We start from the raw sequence: 12,050 nt of genomic DNA, 5'->3' as shown, positions 1-12,050 counted from the left end.
TTTATATATTTTAGGTATTAACCCCTTATTAGTTATTGTATTAGCCAGCCAAAGGGGAACTGATGCAAGATATCAGAAATTGGTTGGTTTTTATAAAGAGTATTTATTTGGGGTAGGACCTTATAGATACCAGGCCATAAAGCAAAAGTTACTTCCCTCACCAAAGTCTATTTTCATGTGTTGGAGCAAGATGGCTGCCCACATCTCCAAGGGTTCAGATTTCCTGGGTTCCTCCCTTCCAGTTTGCTTCTTCCTGGGCTCAGGGTTCCTCTCTTCCTGGGGCTTGCTTCTCTTTCCTCTGTGTGCTTACCTCCTGGGGCTCCAGCTTAAGGCTTTAGCATTAAAGGCAACATCAAAACTCCAACATCAAAAACCCCCAACTCTGACCTTTGCCATGCCTTTTATCTGTGAGTCCCCACCTACCAAGGGGTGGGAACTCAACACCCTAATAACGTGTCCAAGTCAAAACCCTAGTCATAACTTATTCATGCCCAGGTACAGACCAGATTACAAACATAATCCAGTATCTATTTTTGGAATTCATAACCGTATCAAACTGCTACAGATAGATATTTCCAAATATTTTCTTCCATTCTGTAGGTTGTCTTTTCACTTTCTTGATAATGTTCTTTGAGCCACAAAAATTTTTAACTTTGACGAAGGCCATGTTTTCATGTGAATCGGGTGAATCAGGTTTATGGGGAAGTAATTGTCTACATTAATTTCATTACTTTCTCCCACTGTATTTTTCTTTGGAATGTCTATGTTACAGTTGATTGACAAGCTGCTATATAGTATCTGAAAGGAAAACAAAGTTTACTGAATTAAATCTTTCATATCTTTTCTCTTATGTGAAGATCATTTAATGTGAATCTTGCTATTGTTAGGAACATAATGTGACTACATCTTGAGTTCTTGGGTAGATAAATCTCTGTGTACTGATATAGAAAAGCCTTCCAAGACAAAGATTTATCTAAGTTTTTAAAGAGAGAGAGTGTGTGTGTGTGTATACATATATATATATTTTTTAAGATTTATTTTTTATTTATTTCTAACCCCTCTCCCCCCCGAGTTGTCTGCTCTCTGTGTCCATTCACTGTGTGTTCTTCTGTGTCCACTTGCATTCTTGTCAGCGGCACTGGGAATCTATGTCTCTCTTTGTTGTGTCATTTTGCTGTGTCAGCTCTCCACGTGTGTAGCGCCACTCCTGGGCAGGCTGTGCTTTTTTCATGTGGGGTGGTTCTCCTTACGGGAGCACTCTTTGTGTGTGGGGCTCCTCTATGCAGGGGACACCCCTGCGTGGCATGGCACTTCTTGTGCGCATCAGTACTGCGCGTGGGCCAGCCTGCCACGTGGGTCAGGAGGCCCTGGGTTTGAACCCTGGACATGTCATGTGGTAGGTGGACTCTATCCATTGAACCAAATCTGCTTCCCAAAATGCTGTATGTTAAGATTCCACTTTTTATTAGAGCACCACAGACAATTGTGATGATGACCCAGGCTTAGGAATGATTGCAATAGTGGGCAATGCTGCCTTTTTAGTGGAATTCTAGGCCTGAGAAAATTGTGTAGATGTTATCATTAAATGAACTTATGCTAATTATTCTTACCAACTTTTGTCCTTCCTGACCTTTTTTCTTTTCTCATTTCTCCTCAGTACTTTATGCCAACGTGGCTTCATTCATACAGATGAACCAAGGATTGGGATAGCAGTATAAAATTAGAATTAAAAGCTGACTGCCCAGCAGGATGCCATCAACTAACCGAGCGGGTAGCCTGAAGGACCCTGAAATTGCAGAGCTCTTCTTCAAAGAAGACCCAGAGAAGCTCTTCACAGATCTCAGAGAAATTGGCCATGGAAGCTTTGGAGCAGTATATTTTGTAAGTGAAAAAGGCTTAATGGCAGTGACCAGCATTTACTTAATGTTGAAATCTGGCTTTGTAAAACATAATAATATATAGAGATATAGTCCATAGTTCATTTTATAGTACTTGCATAGGGGTGTATGTGTAAGATCTAAATATGAAAATAATTTTATTTATGAAACTTCTTGGACCATTGAAAAATTGAGAAAGAATATTAGTTTCCTTTAATTTGCATGTTACTTGTTTAGAATTTTTGCCATACTGTTTTTAGGAGTCTTATGATGTGTATTATTATAGAATTAAATTTCACAGAAAATAGACATTTTTGCATAGTCACCTATGGAGTCATGTCTATATGTTAATGTTATGGAAATCTAGGATTATTATTTGACTGAAGGATCTATATCAGTTTTCTTTTCTTTTGGACCTTAACTTTACCTCTATTTTCAGTAAAAACCCTAGTAAATTTTTAGTTGTTTATACTAAAGATGTATTATGTCACCTTTAGTTTTATTTTTTATCACCTTTGAAAATGGAAAAGCATAAAGGAAAGAAACTGTTTCTTGTAAATTCTTTTCAGATAACCATTGGTAATGCTTCATGTATATCTTTGAAGCCTTTCAAAAAATATGCTTACCCCTAGAGTTATCAGTCATCCAGTTTGCCCATGATCTTTTAATTTTAGCAGTGTAGGCTCCATATGCCTTAGTCCTGGGCTGAGATGGTTGGTCACCTTACATATCTATATATATATTGTATATATACTATTCATTCATCATTTACATTTTTTAAATTATTTTTATTGTGATAACATGTATATCACATTTTCCCATTTTTACCATTTTTGTGTATAAAATTCAGTGATTTTTTTCTCATTTTAAAAGCAATTTACTGAGGTCTGTCATTCATACATGAACATACATAAACAGTAAGTATATGGTAAAAGTTGGGAACTTACAAAACAAACATGGGGAAGCGGACTTCGCCCAGTGGATAGGGCGTCCATCTACCATCACATGGGAGGTCCGTGGTTCAAACCCCAGGCCTCCTTGACCCATGTGGAGCTGGCCCATGTGCAGTGCTGATGCCCACAAGGAGTGCCGTGCCACGCAGGGGTGTCCCCCGTGTAGGGGAGCCCCACGCACAAGGAGTGCACCCCGTAAGAAGAGCTGCCCAGCGTGAAAAAAAGTTCAGCTTGCCCAGGAATGGTGCTGCGCACACGGAGAGCTGACGCAGCAAGATGACGCAACAAAAAAGAGACACAGATTCCCATGCCACTGACAACAGCAGAAGCAAACAAAAAGAACATGCAGCAAATGGACACAGAGAATAGACAACTGGGGCGAGGGGGAAGGGGAGAGAAATAAATAAAATAAATCTTAAAAAATAAATAAAAATAAACACGCATAACATTGTACAGGGCTGCCACATATCATCCTACCACAAATACCTTGCATCGTTGTGAAACATTGGTAACAGATGATGAAAAGGCATCGTCTAAGTATTGCTACTAACTATAGTCCATATCGTACATTTGATATATTTTCCCCCAACCCACCCTATTATTATTTTTTGTTCTTAAACCATAAATTTTATCCAGTCAGTGGTATTTGGTGTATAATCACCAAGTTGTGCGTTCATCACTTCAATCAGTGTTAGAGTATTTTTGTTATTCAGTAACAAACAAAAAAACCCTGATCACATCCATGTGTTAATGCTACCAAATACAAATCTTATGAGGTACCTTACCACTTCTGTTCATTTCCCAACATTTACAAACAACTTTTTACCAATTCTGCACAAATTAAACCTCAGCTTTCCATTCTCTAACCACATTCTATTTTCTGGTGACTTATATTCTAGCTATTATCTCCATAAGTTTGCTCATTATATTTAATGTTTGCTCATAATAGTGAAATCATAGGATATTCTTTTTTGCCTGGCTTGCTTCACTCAGCATAATGTCTTCCAGGTTCATCCAAATTGTCATATGCTTCATGACTTCATTTCTTCTTTTTTTTTTTAAAGTTTTATTTTTCAATTTATTTCTCTCCTCTTCCCCCCTGTTGTCTGCTCTCTGTGTCCACTTGCATACTTATCATGCAGCACCGGTAAACTGTGTCCCTTTTTTTGTGGCGTCATCTTGCTGCGTCAGCTCTCTGTGTGTGCAGCACCACTCCTGGGTGGGCTGCACTTTTTTTGCATAGGGCGGCTCTCCTTGTGCATGTGGCTCCCCTACACAGGGGACACCCCTGTGTGGCACGGCACTCCTTGCGTGCGGCAGCACTGCATGTGGGCCAGCTCACTATACGGGTCTGGAGGCCCTGGGTGCCCAGCCCTGGACCTCCTATATGGCAGGCAGATGCTCTATCAGTTGAGCTACAACCGCTTCCCAATTTCATTTCTGCTTAAACAGCTAAGTAATACTCCATCATGTGTATATACCAGTTTGTTTATTGATTCCTCAGTTGTTGGGCACCATCTTTTGGCAATTGTGAATAATATAACTATGAACATCAGTGTGCCGATGTCTGTTTATATTACTGCTCTCTGCTAGGTAAATACCTACTAGTGGTATTGCTGGGTCAAATGGTAGATCTATACCTAACTCCTTAGGAACTGCCAAACAGACTTCCATAATGGTTGTATCATTCTACATTCCCACCAACAGTGTATAATTTTTCCTGTCTCTCCACATCCTTTCCAACATTTGCAGTTTTCTGTTTTGTTAATAGTGGCCATTTTAGTAGGTGTGAAATGATATCTCATTATAGCTTTGATTTGCATTTCCCTAATAGCCAGTGATGCTGTGAATTTTTTCATGTTTTTTCGCCATTTGTATTTCTTTAGGAAAATGTCTGTTCAGGTCTTTTGCCCACTTTTTAATTGGGCCATTTGTCTTTTTATTGTTGAATTGTAGGGTCTCTCCATAGACACACTATTAGAATATGTGTGATTTCCAAATATTTCCTCTCATTGATTAGGCTGCCTTTTTGTCCTCTTCACAAAGTTCTTTGAGGTGCAGAAGTGTTAAGAGGTGCTATTTACCTATTTTTCCATTTATTGCTTATGCTTTGGATGTAAGGTTTAAGAAACCCCCAACTATTACAAGGTCTTGTAGACGTTTCTGTATTTTATCTTCTAGGAGTTTTTTTTTTTTTAAAGTACTGGGAATGAACCTGGGATCTTGTATAGGGAAACCAGTGCTCAGAAACTGAGCCACATTGGCTCCCTGAGTTGTTTCTTTTTTTTTGTTTTTTCATTGATTTTTGTATGTTTGTTTTGTTTTTTTATAAGGAATTGGGAACTGAACCCAGGACCTCCCATGTAGGAGGTGGGTGCTCAACCATTTGAGCCACATCTTCCATAGGAGCTTTATGGTCCTGGCTTTATATTTAGGTCTTCGATGCATTTTGAGTTGAATCTGGGATAGGGAGTGAGATAGGGGTCCTCTTTCATTCTTTTGGTTATGGATATATGGTTCTCCCAGCACCATTTGTTGAAGAGATTGTTCTGTCCCATAAAAGCAGACTTGGGGGCTTATTGAAAATCAGCTGACCATAGAGGTGAGGGTCTATTTCTGAACTTAGTTCAGATCCATTGATTAGTGTGTCTCTCTTTATGCCAATATCATGCTGTTTTGACCACTCAGTGATATTAATTACATTCACAATATTTTCCTACCATCACACCATCTATTATTATCAAACTTTTTAATCACCACAAACAGAAACACTGTACCCATCAAGTAAGAACTCTTCATTCCTGCCACTGGTAATCTCTAATCTACTTTTTCTCTGAATTTTCTTATTTTAGATATTTTATATAAGTGAACCTTAACAAAAGTTCTTTTTTTTTTTTGGTGTCCGGCATATTTCACTCAATATGATGTCTTCTGGGTTTACCTGTGTTGTAGTGTTATAGCATGTATCAGAACTTCATTCATTGTTACGGCTGAATAATATTCCGTTTTGTTTATCCACTCATCTGTTGATGAACACTTGGGTTGCTTCCACCTTTTGGCTATTATGAATAATGGTGCCTGAACATTGGTATACAGATATCTCTTTGAGTACCTGCTTTCACTTCTTTTGGGTACATACTTCAAAAAAATACCTTGTCATATGTTTTTTTTGTTTGTTTTTGATACCAATAAGTTTTTTTTTTTTAAGATTTATTTTTATTTATTTTTCTCCCCTTCCCCATCCCCACCACCCCAGTTGTCTGCTCTCTCTATTTGCTGTGTGTTCTTCTGTGTCCGCCTGTTTTCTTGTCAGCGGCACCTGGAATCTGTCTCTTTTTGTTGCGTCATCTTGCTGCGTCAGCTCTCCGTGTGTACGGCACCATTCTTGGGCAGTCTGCACTTTTTTTTTTTTTTTGGCACTGGGCAGCTCTCCTTATGGGGTGCACTCCTTGTGCGTGGGGCTCCCCTACATGGGTGACACCCCTGCGTGGCACGGCACTCCTTGCGCGCATCAGCACTGCGCATGGGCCAGCTCATCACATGGGTCAGGAGGCCCTGGGTTTGAACCTTGGACCTCCCATGTGGTAGGTGGATGCCCTATGCTTTAGGCCAGATCCGCTTCCCCCAATGAGTCTTTATTTATTCATTGTATTATCCCAGGGAAAAGAAGGGAAGAGAAAAGGGTCAGAATGTGTTAAAAAATAATAGCAGAGGGAAGCACACACAGAGAACTGATGCAACAAAAAGAAACACAGATTCCTGGTGCTGATGATAAGGATAGAAGCAGTCACAGAAGAACATGCAGCAAATGGACACAGAGAGCAGACAACTGGGGGGGAGAGAGGGAAGGGGAGAGAAATAAATTAAAAATAAATAAATAAATAATAGTAGAGGGAAAGTAAATACCCAGTACAAAATCAACCATCAAATAAACATACCCCAGTGATGGGGTCACCAAAGCCCAAGGGAGCTCAGTCTCCTGTAATTCATGAATGAGGGGAAAGAATTAGGGAAATAACAGGCAGGTACATGCTCTTCTGCCTTCTTTTCCTCCCCATAAATTCAAGATTCCACACATTGCTTTGATTTCTCACATTAAACATGGAGGTACATTCTTCTGTCTCCTATTAAACAGTCTTGTGGCCACTTTGACATAAGTTTCTTACACCTGCATAAAAGTTCCTTAGTGATTTGGATATACATTGATCTTGACTGTCTTGATTTCTTACCCCCACTTTCTACATGGAAACCCCCCTATCCCCCATTGTTTCTCTCTATCCCAGGATTGATGATTAAGTAGATTTGGTCAATCCAGATAAAGCAGTGTTAATCTTTTGGCTTGAATCATATCAAAGAATGGTGTTTACTCAGAAAGTTGGGAATGAGGGATGAAGCTTTCCTAGATTCTGTATAAATCGTTGAAAGTCGTGGAGCTACCCCCAAAATTAATGTATGGGGGATTGGGGAGGGGAACTGGAGAGAAGTGATAGGATCAGTTTTCAGAACAGAAGATACAGTCCGAAATAGAAAATAGGGGAAGGGGAATACAAAAGAAAGAACAACAAGTGCATGTTTCAGATCCTTTTGCCTATTGTAGAATCTTCTGTCAAAGATGCTTTGGTAATTTTTCTTTCAGCACAAAAAAAGAAGCTTGTAAACAATAAAAACTGCAAAAGAAAATGGGGAAAGACCAACACATTATATTTACACCAACTAGGCCACCTAGCAATCACCAAACTAGCGGCTCATGAAGTTCTAACAAACAAATATAATAACTAGATTGACCAAAAGAGGGAAAAGGGAAGATAAATGAGTTTATATGGTTAAGAGACTTCAGAGTAAGGTTAGGAGATGATTCTAGAGGTTATACTTATGAACATCTCAGCAGAATCTTATTGACTGCCAAAGTAGATAACTACCCCAAATAGCGGGGCTCCTGAGGGCTCTGGAGATGTCCAGACACTATAGTCAGGGCAGATAGCTCTGGTGTCTTGCCAGTGGGCCCTACTTTGGAATTTTATGCTCCACAGTGTGACAGAGTTGGACTCGTTTGTGGTTTCCCTACATATGCTCCTCTGTCTTTCTGTTTGAATGAATAATTATTACTAGAGTTGGTAGGTGTATGCCCAAGAGACTTAAATCTTTGGGCTGTTCATGTGCCTAGCTGGGCCCTTTATCTCAATGGAGTTGCAGTGCCTACTCTCCAGTTCATTGTTGTCACCCAGTACAACTAACAAAGAAGTAATGATGGACAGAACTACTATAGCAAGGAACCAAGAGCAGCGTCTACAACTGCAAGCAAGAGAGTCCCATCCATTAACCTTATGGGATTGCAGGCCCCTCTCACTTAGAGGTGGAGTAGACAATCACCATCCCAGAATCCTCAGGATTGGGGAATGAACAATGGACTAGAGTAGACTAATTGGTATTCTACTGTAGACTTATTGTGAGTCTAGCAATGGAAGAACTTTTCTCATTGATGTGAAGGCAATGGCCACTGGAAGTTCTGAGGGCAGGGAGAGGGGAAAAAATTTGCAATATGGGGAATTTTCGGCACTTGGAAAGTGTCCTGAATGACATTACAATGACAGATACAGGTTATGTATCTTGCCATAACCTACAGAATTGGGTGAGCTGGCCCACACGCAGTGCTACCGTGCAGGAGGAGTGCCATGCCATGCAGGGGTGCCCCCTGTGTAGGGGAGCCCCACGTGCAAGGAGTGCACCCTGGAAGGAGAGCTGCCCTGCGTGAAAAAAGTGCAGCCCACCCAGGAATGGTGCTGCACACATGGAGAGCTGATGCAGCAAGATGATGCAACAAAACGAGACACATATTCCCGGTGCTGCTGAGAATTCAAGTGGACACAGAAGAATACACAACGAATGAACACAAGAGAGCAGACAGACAATTGGTGGGGCGGGGGGGGGGGCGGAATAAATAAAATAAATCTTAAAAATATATATATATATATATATATATATATATATAATAACTACAAAGGGGCAGCTTTTAGGAGATACAAGACACACATCACTCAGTGTGTTCTATTGCATTTGCCCTGTCACAGTGAAGTAGGTTAGCAGTGATCCCATAGCATGTAAACGAAACTCCCTTTCTTCTTTAGTTACCACGACACTTATCACTACAGCAGCAGGGTAGCATGTTGGCTCTGGGCACCACAAAGTAGCCTTCACTTACAGTCTTTCTGGAAGCAAAGCAGGAAAAGTCCAGATTTTTGAAAGGTTGAAGATTTTAGTCTTGGGAGACGGACTTGGCCAGTGATTAGGGCGTCTGTCTACCACATGGGAGGTCCGCAGTTCAAACCCTGGGCCTCCTTGACCCGTGTGAAGCTGGCCCACGTGCAGTGCTGATGTGCGCACGCAGTGCCGTGCCACGCAGGGGTGTCCCCTGCGTAGGGGAGCCCCACGCGCAAGGAGTGCGCCGCGTAAGGAGAGCTACCCAGTGTGAAAGAAAGTGCAGCCTGCCCAGGAATGGTGCCACACACACGGAAAGCTGACACAACAAGATGATGCAACAACAACAACAAAAAAGAAACACAGATTCCCGTGCCACTGACAACAACAGAAGTGGACAAAGAAGATACAGCAAATAGACACAGAGAACAGACAACTGGGGTGGGGGTGGGAGAGGGAGAGATAAATAAATCTTAAAAAAAAATGTCCTAAAAAAAAAAGATTTTAGTGTTTGCTTCATACATCCATCCTTGGACACACACACACACACACACAAACCCATTGTGCATTGCAAACCTAGCCTAATCCAGTGACCTGTAACCTGGCCCAGCTTCTCCTAGCCTCTGTCTCCCCTTCCTATTTAGACTAATTTCCAGTCTTCCAGTAGGAGATCAAGTGATGGGGTGGCCCAATTAAAAACCTAGTCTCTCATGAAACATTTTCCAGGTTGGAGGGATTTCTAGAGGACGCTACTGCAGAAAACCCAGCTCTAATTGGCAAAAATGAGGTAGTTCAAATAGTTGTTCTTTGTGGTGATAAAGCAAAAACAATGAAGAAGTATTCCTGCTCTGCAGACCTGGAGCTCCTGCGGACTTATCCCTGAGATTGCTTATGTACCTGAGAACTCAGTGTAAGAATGAGGGCTTTATGTGCCTGGGAATTTTCTCCTGTCAGCCTTCATGTTACTCAAATGTGGCCAGTCTCGAAGCCAAACTCAGCATGTAAATGCAATGCCTTCCCTCCAGCGTGGGACATGACACCCGGGGATGAGTCTCCCTGGCAATGAGGGACCACTATCAAATACCAACTGATGATGCAACTGGAAAAGGACCTTATATGGAAGGTTCAATGCGGATCAGCAGAACATCCATGTCTACATAAAATAACATGACTTTAAAATGCTGTTTGACCTAAAGTAAGGGGGAAATGGAAAGGAGAAATGAGTTTATATGGCTACGAGTTTCTAAAAAAGAGTCTGGAGGCTGGCAGAAGGATTGCCCTCATGCACAACTGAGCAGAGTCAGAGAGACAGATAAAGCAGATACAACCCCCAGATATTGGTTCCTATGAAGGCTAAAGAGACCCATGAGAGTTATGGTCATGGCCGATGGGGTTTACTACCAGGGCAGATGGCCCCTCTGGAAATGGTGTTTATGTGTGATGAATCTGGACTCAGATGGGATCTCCCTTCATAAGACTTTCATACTAATCTGCTGGAGGTGCAGTTAACGTTGGGGTTTAAGATATAGTTAGGGGATTTGAATCTCTGGACTGATAATGTGATAGCCAGGTCCTGAGCCTCAACAGACTCCAGCACCTACAATCTGATTTATTGGACTTACCACACTCAGCTAAGATGGAGTTGAAGAAGGACAATCACCACACCATGGAGCCTAGAGTGATTACAACTGAAAATGGGAGGATGGCAGCCAGCATCCATGTGGAATCTGAGCCTCCTCTTGACATAGAGGTGCAATGGACACAACCAATCCAATGTCCACATAGAAGAGGTGGCATTGGATTGGGAAAAGTGGACATGGTGGACGATGGGTATGGGGAAGGGCAGGAAGAGATGAGAGGTGGGGGCGTATTTGGGACGTGGAGCTGCCCTGGATGGCGCCTCGGGGGTGATCACCGGACATCGTGGATCCTCACAGGGCCCACTGGATGGAATGGAGGAGAGTATGGGCCATGATGTGGACCATTGTCTATGAGGTGCAGAGGTGCCCAAAGATGTACTTACCAAATCCAATGGATGTGTCATGATGATGGGAACGAGTGTTGTTGGGGGGGGAGAGGGGGGGTGGGGGGGTGGGGTTGAATGGGACCTCACATATATATTTTTAATGTAATATTATTACAAAGTCAATAAAAAAAAAAATCAGAACAGTGTTGCCTCTGGGGCTGGAGGGGTTTGAATTGGAAAGAGGACCAAAAAACTGTCTGTGGTAATAAAATTGTTCTATATCTTAATTTGTCTGGTGGTTACATGGATGTACACAAACGAAAAAACTTATAAAACTGAACACTTAAAAAAAAAAAAAAAAAAGAATGAGGGCTTTAGATTAAAATATACAAAACTACAAAACCAGAATATTTATATTAAAAAAAGGTTTAGGGAAACGGATGTGGGTGAAATGATTGGGTTCCCATCTTCCATATAAGAGGTCTAGGGTTTGATTCCTGGGGCCTCCTGGTGAAGGCAAACTGACCCGCATGGTGAGCTGGCCCACACGGAGTGCTGGCCCACACAAGGTGCCGCCACACATAGGAGTGCCGCCCTGCACAGGAGTGCTGTCCCACACGGAGAGCTGATGTAGCAAGATGACACAACATAAAGAGATACAGTGGAGAGACAAGAAGAGACTTAGTGAAAAAACCAGGAAGCTGAGGTGGCATGAGAGAATAATTGCCTCTCTCCCACACCGGAAGGTCCCAGGATCAGTTCTCGGAGCCTCCTAATGCGAATACAAGCAGACACAGAAGAACACACAGCGAATGGACACAGAGAACAGATGAGAGAGGGGGGAGAAATAAATCTTTTTTTTTTTAAGTTTAAAAATTCATAAAAAACATCACTTGTTCACAGTTAGTCCATTTGACATCCTAGAGAAAGTGGGACCCAAGGTGCATTTATCCGAGGGAGCAAATAAATAAAATTATTGGTTAGAATGGAGTAAGAGTGAGCTTAGGAGCAGTAGGTCTGCAGCTGTCCCAACCACCCCTTTTGTCTGGCTTTAAACCC

The 12,050-nt window shown here is 41.7% G+C and overlaps 1 protein-coding gene across 2 annotated transcripts in view; it reads left to right on the top strand.

Annotated features, from left to right (window-relative positions):
- The window catches only part of TAOK1 (TAO kinase 1), a 168,583-nt gene that overhangs the window by 46,354 nt on the left and 110,179 nt on the right, over nt 1–12,050 (top strand). For both annotated transcript variants that reach the window (XM_058283125.1, XM_058283126.2), the window contains exon 2: nt 1,658–1,881. In XM_058283125.1, coding sequence (XP_058139108.1) covers nt 1,750–1,881 — 132 coding nt within the window. In that variant the 5' untranslated portion in view covers nt 1,658–1,749. The remainder of the gene's footprint in view (nt 1–1,657; nt 1,882–12,050) is intronic.

The sequence above is a fragment of the Dasypus novemcinctus genome, chromosome 21 (assembly GCF_030445035.2).
Source record: "Dasypus novemcinctus isolate mDasNov1 chromosome 21, mDasNov1.1.hap2, whole genome shotgun sequence".
NCBI lineage: Eukaryota > Metazoa > Chordata > Mammalia > Cingulata > Dasypodidae > Dasypus > Dasypus novemcinctus.
Note: the sequence above shows the minus strand (reverse complement) of the source record. Positions and strands in the feature narration are given on the sequence as shown.